Genomic DNA, 9678 nt, shown 5'->3' with positions numbered 1-9678 from the left:
GGCACAAAACCCTATTGAGAGCTCTCGGCCGCTTACGGCGTAACCGTCACATGGTCGAACCGAGTCCGGGGCGGGTATTTAAGGAGCGGCGGCGCGCCTTCAGCACCACTTCGCTGTCCACGGTCCCGCAGAGCGCACGTCCAGGACGCACCGGCACCGGCTCCAGCTCCAGCTTCGAGACACAACAGCGTGCGACCCCGTCCGCCAACATGCCCCGGTCTTTCCTGGTGGATTCCTTGATTTTAAGGGAGACCAACGACAAAGGCAGCGACACCAGCTCCCCCGACGCGGTGCCCCCGGCGCCCCACCCGCCCCCCGCGCTGCCGGCCTCCTGTCACTCCAGGAAGGCCGGGCTCCTGTGCTTCTGCCCGCTGTGCATGACCGCGTCCCAGCTCCACCCGTCTCCACCCGCGCTGCCTCTGCTCAAGGCGTCGTTCTCGCCCTTCAGCTCACAGTACTGCCACTCCGCCCTGTCCAGGCAACACTCCACGGCCAACAGCGTCAACCTCAGCCACGGACCCGGGATTTACCAGGCGGCGTACACGGTGCCAGACCCGCGGCAGTTCCACTGCATCTCCATCGGTGAGTTGACGCGGACTTAAAATGTTGAATAAACCAATAAACAAAGTTTGAACAGAAATTTAAAAAAAAAATCCAACAGTTTCTAACGTCGCGTCTTTACCTCCACAGAAAACACCAACAGCAAACTTCAGAGCAGCAAACGCATGCGCACCGCCTTCACCAGCACACAACTCCTGGAGCTGGAGCGCGAGTTCACCTCCAACATGTACCTGTCCAGACTGAGGCGCATCGAGATCGCCACCTACCTGAACTTGTCCGAGAAGCAGGTGAAGATCTGGTTCCAGAACCGCAGGGTGAAGCACAAAAAGGAAGGGAAGGCGGCGGCGGCGGCGGCCAGAGGGGCGGCTCGCACGGCTGCAAGTGCTCGTCCCTGTCCACGGCCAGGTGCTCGGAGGAGGAGGAGGACGACATGCCCATATCGCCGTCCTCGTCCGAGAAGGAGGACGCAGACCTGTCTGTGTCTCCATGAACCGAATCGAACTGAACCGAACCGAATCGAACTCCTCCAGACTCTGAAAACTGCCAAAAAACAAAAGACAAAACAAAGACTGTTCTTTTTTGTGTCCAGACACCTGTACATAGAGAGAGAATATTTAATCAGGGCGCCCCCCTGAGGCACTGTATAGATGTATACTTGATGTACGTTTTTGTATGTAGTTTTTTTCTGAAAACGTTTCGCTGTAGCCGCTCCAGTTCGACTGTGACCGGCCGGTCTGTACAGACGACACCGGCCCAAAACGCACACGCCGTTTGGGTCCGAGTGAGTGTTCTGAAATACAGGGTGGAAACCGCCGGTATCGATTCATTCGATTCATGTGGATGGAATCGTGGCATCGTCAACATCAACAACAACAACAACAACACTGTCACATGACTGTGATATCTTCTGTGTCATTGAAAAATATTTATTTATTTAAAAATGCTAAATAAAAAATATTGCTGATCGTTACGTCATCTTTGTCGTGTGGATTCATGCAACAGACGGACCATTACGCACGGCGAGGACGCGCAGGGCGCGCGCGTGAACACTGAGTTTAAACTGAAAATAATTGAAATATATTCAAAGACATATATGAATAAACACATATACTGTGATACGACAATATGGTAAATATAATTAAACACTTTTAAGCACGAATTCTACAAATACGTAAATGACGCAACCGCTAAATTGTAGTGTGTGGATTTAACGTAGTGGATTATTTTAGACGTTATATATTTTTAAAACACACACACACATATAAAGTATATATATATATTACATTTAAAGAAAAAATATTTAAAATAAATTATTCGGTGACCTCAATAAAACAGAATTGGAGATTTTTACGCATTTGGAGACGTCGAATTTGATTTGTGCATTTTTTCCCCTAAATTTCCGAGTCTCATTCTGAGACCAGACCCTAATGTGTTCGGGCCTCAGTGGAGATCATTATTATCATCATCACTGAAGTGGAGGAGTAAATAAAACACTTCATCATCTTCATCCCTCAGAGCTGATGAAGACCAGCTCGTCCGTCCCCTCTTGTGCGCCCGTTCCCTCGGGGAGGGGGAAAACCCTCAGACACCAGTGCGTGTTTTCATCCCCCTGTCAGGGCCACGTCCACAGCTGAAGTGATCGGCCTCGTGTGACTGGGATAACGTGGTCAATCGACTATATGCATATGTGTTCAGATATCGATCTGACATGAAAACAAATGAGGCAGAGCCGCGGTGCGGTGTCCGTCACCCGCATTGTTCCCGGAGTGAACGCATGTGTGGCCGACTTTACTGAGGCTTTAATGAGCTGCAGGTGTTTCCACGACCCGGAGAAAGAAAAGAAAACACACCACAAATGTGGATTTCACACCAGGAAACACATGATTATTGATGAACAGGGATTATAATGATAACCTAGAGCCGTTGGAGCCGCAGATCGAGGTGGAACAGGAGCGCGACGTTTATTTATTCCATCTTCAAGTTTGAAAAAAAATAAATGTGTTTTAATGTGTTCCCTTTTTATTAACATGCTGTCACGTTTGTTCTTTGTTTGTTTATTTGTTTTAATTCCATAATATTTAAAAGTCACAAAGAGAAAAGCTCAACCTGAGTTTTCTTTTCAGTTGTTTTTTTTCATATTTAAAAGTCACAAAGAGAAAAGCTGAACCTGAGTTTTCTTTTCAGTTTTTTTTTCCAGCCGGTTTTACGCACCGCTCCACCTGCTGCCTGGACCGAGCTCTGTCTCTCTGGGTTAGATTTATGAGTTTTTACGGGCTTTTAATTTTATTTACATCCACAGAAAACCGACCTTTGTACATTTAAAGGGAATTAAAAACAGTTTTGTTTTTTTAAATCGCCGTGTTCGCGTCGCTCTGCCTCTGCCTCGGACGCGCGGTTCTCGCTGGTAAACGTTCACTTAATTGTTCATTTAAACATTTTAACCAAAGTCCAATATTTGCATTTGTTAAGATATGGGATTAGACTATTTTGTTAATTGCACCATGGAGCCCCATTTTGCTCACAACGTCCTCTGCAAAGCGCCCTTTATCCATTCAATAGCCCCGGGGTATGCGCCCTGGGGGAGCTTATACGCTGGCTGCTCCAAATGCTCAATTTATTTATTCTTAATTTTGTGCCGATCAATTCATTGAAGCAAAAAGGACCACGGTGTCCTTTTAGAAAGAAGAAAGGCGAATTGTGGACGTAACCTTGACGGAGCCGAGGAGAGGGCTCCCCTGACGCTGGAGAGCCGCTTGAGTCAACAGGCGCCCATCTAGCAGACTCGCCCTTGTCTTTATTCAGGCTAATTTTTTATTTACGGCTTTTCTTTGACATGTCTCTTATCTATCAGATTAAAAGAACAGCTTGTAACAAATCAGTCTGCACGATTTACAACAGCATTAAAAGGGGACAAAGGGAGCAGGCAGTCAGTACCTGAGAGTCTGGTAGACGGCGCGGCGCTGCAGCTGATTCGATGGTTTGAAAATACGCACGAAACAAAATACTTGAATCCTGAAAAAGAGCCTTTGTACGTTTCTTTAGAAATCAAGCAATTCTGCATGACAAAGGACAATTAATAAGCCGTCTTTTCACGACCAGCAGCTGGTTTCCCCGTCAAGGAAAGTTGGAAAAAATTCAGACTGAATGCGCGCAAAAGCCCTTTGCGCGCAGACAGCAACCCAAGGTGACCCATTTGGCACAGTTAAAATAACCAAGCCCCAGTAAAAGCGAGGGAACTGTCAAAAACATTTAAGCTGAAATATCTTGAAATTGCAAATCCCTTTATGTGGAGGGACGCTGCCGATGTGGGTTAGTGGTACAAAGGAGGTGGTTAAGTTGGAGAGGCTTTGGAAACGGACACGTGGCTTCTCAATGAGGGCTCTTTTGGACCCGCGTGGCTTGCTGTGGCACTGCACATTCAGTTCCACTTTAAACCCATCCTGCATAACAAACGCGCGCAGTAAAACCCACCGTGTTAAACCAACAACTTTAACTAAACACTTCATTCACTTTTAAACACTTTTAGTACATTTTTTATACGTGGTTCTTTACCTCGTTCCACGGCGGCTGCGGTCGCTGCAGCTCCGGGGCCGCGGAGGGTCTGAGGCAGGAGGAGAGGAGAGGAGAGGAGCGGGAAGATGTTAGAGGATTAGAGGATTTTAGTATCAATAAAAAAATAAAATACAACATTAAATAAATAACATGTAACAATGAAAATGATGTAGATTTTGTGGCTTTTTTAAAATCTGCTGCTGGTCATTATTATCACTGATCCGTTTGTTTTCACGAATTGCGTTGGAAAAAGTAATTTGTGACTGAAAATGAAAAAGATTAAAAAAAAAAAAAATAAACATTTTGTTTTTTGTAGTTCACACCTGCGCTGAGGTTTTCATTTTTGCAGCGCGTTCCCGTCTTAGAGACTGGAACCTGGAGAAAAGTTCCGAGTACGGTTTACTCTTTTTCTATGTATTTATATGTTAGTAAATACACGTGGTAAATATGACGTGAGAGAGTACACGAGCCAAGGGTGTAGTGGTGACAAATCTACTGTAGTGCAGCAAAGAAAGGAGGCGAGAGGAGAGGATAGGTGAGGAGAAAGGGGAGAGAAAAAAGAGGGAGGAGAGGAGAGAAATGAGAAGACAAGACAAAAAGTACAAGTGAAGTAAAGTACAGAGGAGTAACTAAAGTATAGATAAAAGAAAGAAGAGGAGAGGGGAGGAGAGGAGGAGAGGGGGAGGAGAGGGGAGGAGAGGGGAGGAGAGGCCAAGCCGCTGCTCTCTCCCTTCACCGTCTCTTCTCTTCTTCCTCTTTGCTGCCACATTAGAATCCGTTCATCTGAATATAATGTGTTTAACAGCTAATCGGTAATGTAAGATGAAGGAAGAGCAGCAGCTCCTCTCCCTCACCCCTTCTCTCTCCCTCACCCCTTCTCTCTCTCTCCCTCTCTCTGCTCATTGAATATTCAACGCGCGCACCGTTGGCCCTGCTCGCCTTTTTCAGTGCGCTGAGAAAAAAAAAAAAAAACGCCTTTCTAATTCTCAGTCAAACACAGGCCGGGGTCAAAGGTCGGCAAATAATGAACTGCGCAGACATGGAAGTGACCCCTGCAGCGGCCAGGCCGCACAGTGAACGCAGCACCAGGGGAATTCTGGGATCGGAACTCAGAACTTTGTTGTCTGAGTGTATTGAAAAGTTCTGTTCTGAAGAGCGACGGTGAAGCGGGACTTGGACTCAGATGACGGTTCGGAGTGACGGAAAGCGAGGACCGGAAAAAGTCGTTCGTTAATATTAATGAATTAATTCAATATCTGAGAACCAGCAGTTAAACAACAACATCAACACACACACACACACATATATATTTGAAATATTATGACAAAGTACTTCCGGCTCCGTCGGACGGACGGACCAGACACAAACACCGAACCACGCAGAGGTTCGGTCCACGTCAGAGAGAGTGTGACGTCACTACGTTTAAACCCACCTGCAGACTTTTCCAGCACTCCCCCTCCGTTTATCTCGCTCCACGGCGTCGGATCCCACTGAGTAGAACTGGAGCGTCACCTGGTGGCGAAATAGAAAATTTCCGTTCACAATTTTCGTTTGTCTCATTCGACACAGAGCAGAATTTATCAGGGTATTTTATAACACTTGAACTTAAAATAGAAATTAAATAATATTTAAAAAATTAAAAAAAAAATTTGAGCAGAATTTATCAGGGTATTTTATAATAATAGAAATAAAATAATAATTAAAAAAATAAAGTCTAAAGTAAACAAACAAACTGTAATCGAATCAGTGAAAACTCAGTAGGGAGGAGCTCAGTGTTTTTCAACCTCTGGGTCGCACCCCTATACATGGCCTTTTAGTTGTTAACATTTTTTTTTTAAATTAAAATTTTGATAAAATTAATCTCAAAGTTAAAGTGTTAAGTGCAGATAATTTTCCCTGCGGTTTGACTCAAGAAAAAAATATTCCGAAAAACTGCATCAGAGGAAAAGAAAGTTCCAGGTCTCTGGTGCTACTGAGCCAGAACCAATGGGTTTTCTAGACTTTTATTCCCATAACGTTTGTCATAACACATGTCCCGACATCCTCTGTACATCCTGCCTCCATCAGGCAATAATTAAAAAACAAAACAAAACAACTGCTGTTCTAATGTTAGCCACGTCTGTTGATCTCCAGGTCGACCGACACGACACTGTCTCCGCCAACAGACCGGTAAAAGTTCACGAGGAAAAAAAATAAAAATAAAATAAAATCTGCATTAAAAATGAAACTGAAATCAACTGATAAAAGAAGAAAAAAATCATCAACTTCAACTTCCCTCACATCCAGTTTGAAATCAACTGATAAAAGAAGAAAAAAAATCATCATCTTCAACTTCCCTCACATCCAGTTTTTACATCAGGTCCACAAGAACCAGGACAGGAAGTAGAAAACACACACACACACTCTCACACACACACAGGCCAGAGATCAGTGTGTGAGTCAAAGCACCATCGACATCCAAACACACGACATCCAACAGTCTGTCAAAAACAGTCAGTCAGACTCCAGTTATTCATCAGAGCAGCAACTCCACGACTGAACCTCGGAACACACACACACGTCCCAGACATGAGGCCCACGTGGGCCGCTGTACAAAACAGACCCGGGATGGAAAAGGATCAGATCTGTGTACGAACGTGTTCAAGTCCAGTCATCGGTTCCTGTTCCTGTTCCTTTAACAGAAACTGTTCTCCATCTTTGTCACAAATCAGTAAATTCTTCTTTTTTTTAAATACTGCCATAAAAAACAACCAAAAAAAAAATCAGAAAAATAAAATCCTTCCACAAATCAGTAAATTCTTCTTTTTTTTTTTTAAATACTGCCATAAAAAAACAACCAAAAAATAATCAGAAAAATAAAATCCTTCTGTGTGTAAATAACAGCTGATCCAGTTCAGTCAGAGTAGAGAGTTTTTTTTATATATTTATATATATTTAAACATGTTACTTTTACAGTAACATACAGTAAAAGACATCACCAGCTTCAAGTTTACCAAATCAACCAGACTTTGGTGATAGATCTGACCTGTTGACCTGTCGACCTGCTGACCTCTTGACCTGACCCTAACTCACCACCTCATCAGATTATAACTAGAACTGTCAAAACGAACCACGTCTAACGAGATCAACGGTAAATTACTAACCTGCAGTCGACACACACACACACACACACCATGTCATTTACACACAAAACAATAGTATTTACAGAGTAATATATTAAAGCTGTGAAAAATCCTGTGAATTAATTTGTAATTAATTCATCAGAGTAACAACGTTAACGGACACAGAACGACAGGAGCTCGTCAACGCAGTCGAAACACACGATGTTATTTACACACACTGTGGTAAAAAAAAAAAAAATCCCATCATCAACTCCCAGTATGTGTTTGTTGAGGCTCAACCTCAGGTCAGCGGGCCCGGGTTGTGTCAGAACAGCGTGACTCAGACGGATTGTTGAGGACATTTGGATTAGTCACACGTAGAAACAGGTGAGAAACACTGACCCCTACCTGCTGTTAATGGTCTTTCTGTTGCAGCAAAATACAGAGGAAATATTTAAATATATGTCACATTTTTAAAAAAAATGCTGAATAATCTCCACACCAGTCATGATCAATCACGGGAGACTTCGATCGTGATTAGTCCAGATTACCAGATTATTTGACAGCTCTAGTTATAACAGTGACAGTGACGCCTCAATCTGACCTCTGACCTCCAACCAACAGGATCTTCAGAGAGCACTTCACTGACAATTGGAGGAAATCGAATTGCGTTCCATGTGCCGCTACAATTTGACCAACCACAGGTGAGAAGAAAAAAAAAACAAAACACTGTCGTTCCCATGGCAACCAGCCATTTAAAATGCATTGGATGAGAAGCGACAGTGAAACTGCAGCTGTGGTCACGCACTGAGCAGAGATGAATGAATTATTTTAATATAAAAAACAAAAAGTCTGTTTATAAAACTGGAGAAAATAATAGGGTTGAAAATAAGACTTGATATGAAAATGTTCAATTTAAAAAAAAATTAAAAATTTGGACTAGAAATTGTCTCAGAATTTTTGTAAAACTTTTGTAAAAATATTCAAACCCAAATCCAGTTCTTTCCACTTCAGTAGTGTCTCATCATGACTTTGAACCCCCGACCTTCTGACTAAGGTGCACCCTCCCTAACCCACTGATCCATATGTATCTTTATTTCCTTCATGTTCACTTATATCTACTAATTGCACCAACAAGCAGCAGAATAATAACAAAAAAAAACCAAAAAAAAAACCAAAGATCCGTCAACGTTCACTGAATCCTTCACGATTCCTTCAAAACGACTCGGAGCCTGTGATTTGACCACAGGTCGTCCGACAGCGTCGGGAGGGAGAACCCGTCTCCTCGTCACCGTCACTCGATCTGCCTGTGGCTCCTGCTGTCAAATATCATGGAGCGCCGCTGCGGCTGGTAGAAGCAGCTGGTGGACGTCTCCAGCCTCTGTCCACTTTTGGGGATGGTCATCTTGTTCTGGAGAGGAATCCCGTCCGCCGCCTTCAGACTCTCCGCGGACAACACGTTCACCGCCGGCGCGTCCCTGATGGAGGACAGGAGCTTCCCGTCGTCCCCCGATGACGGGTAGTCCATGATGGGGAAGGGGGGGCTGAGCAGGATGAGACTCTGAGGCCTCTGCCTGTTCCTGAAGGACGGCCGCTGCAGAAGGCTCCCCCTGCTGGCTCTGGGACAGTCCACGAACACCTCCAGACTGGGGGCGTGTCTCCTGATGATGACCGGCAGCTCTGGGGGAGACGTGGCCTTCACCCCGGCCTCACCCGTCTTCTCCACCTGCGTGTGTTTCTGTGCTCTGGGCTCCTTGTTCTCCAGCTCCTCCCTCAAGTCCGACATCAGCTGAGGGGGCGCCGACGGGCTTTTCTCCGCAATCACCTTGGAATATTCCTTCTCCGGTTCCCTGGACACGTCGCCCTCCTTCTCCTGTCTGGAGGGGGGGATCAGACTGTACTGCACCTTGGGGGCGACGACGGGCACGGCCTTGGCCTGACACGTTTTGATCATGAGCGGCGTCCGCACCGAGGAGACGCTGACCGGGGCGGAGTTCCGACGCAGAGGCGCCTGCCGATCGTTCAAGAACATCTCCAGGTCCGAGGGCGGAGCGTTGTTGACGGAGCCGGAGGACGTGGTCAGTCCTCGGTGGCTCAGGGAGAACTCCGACAGGTGGCGGTTCTGCTGGTTGGAAATGTCTCTGATGCACCTGTAGCCCAGGTCCAGGTTCAGGGAACACGGCCGGTGTTTGGGAAAACTGTTCTCCTCCCTTTTCTCCGGAGCAGAACCTTCGTGAGACGTCTGTCTGTGGAACCGATGAGACGGCGCCGGGTTCTTCTGTTTGGTTCCGCTGCATTTCCCTGTGTGAGGCTGCGTTGCGTTAGCGTGGACCCGAGACGGCGCCGAGGACAAATATCTCCATTTAGTATCCGGTTTGGAGCTGGACGTCTGAGGGACGCTCTCCGGGGGACACTCGGGGTGTTTGTCGTTTCCTGTCGGAGGAGGCGAGGTCGTCGGGGCCTC

At 45.8% G+C, this 9678-nt stretch overlaps 2 protein-coding genes across 2 annotated transcripts in view; one reads left to right on the top strand and one right to left on the bottom strand.

Annotated features, from left to right (window-relative positions):
* The first annotated feature begins 6 nt into the window (after nt 1-6).
* gsx1 (GS homeobox 1) lies at nt 7-1100 on the top strand. The gene is given in 3 exon segments (XM_008333334.3): nt 7-582; nt 691-894; nt 897-1100. Coding segments are annotated over 3 exon segments (891 nt in total). The 5' UTR covers nt 7-50; the 3' UTR covers nt 1052-1100.
* A 5798-nt stretch (nt 1101-6898) lies between these two features.
* The window catches only part of arhgap31 (Rho GTPase activating protein 31), a 14895-nt gene continuing 12115 nt past the window's right edge, over nt 6899-9678 (bottom strand). Inside the window, exon 14 of the mRNA XM_025065643.1 lies at nt 6899-9613. Within this exon, the coding sequence (XP_024921411.1) occupies nt 8509-9613 (1105 nt within the window). The 3' untranslated portion in view covers nt 6899-8508. The remainder of the gene's footprint in view (nt 9614-9678) is intronic.

This window comes from Cynoglossus semilaevis, chromosome 19 (genome assembly GCF_000523025.1).
Source record: "Cynoglossus semilaevis isolate Cse_v1.0 chromosome 19, Cse_v1.0, whole genome shotgun sequence".
Lineage (NCBI taxonomy): Eukaryota > Metazoa > Chordata > Actinopteri > Pleuronectiformes > Cynoglossidae > Cynoglossus > Cynoglossus semilaevis.
This window is presented reverse-complemented; position numbering and strand designations above follow the sequence as displayed.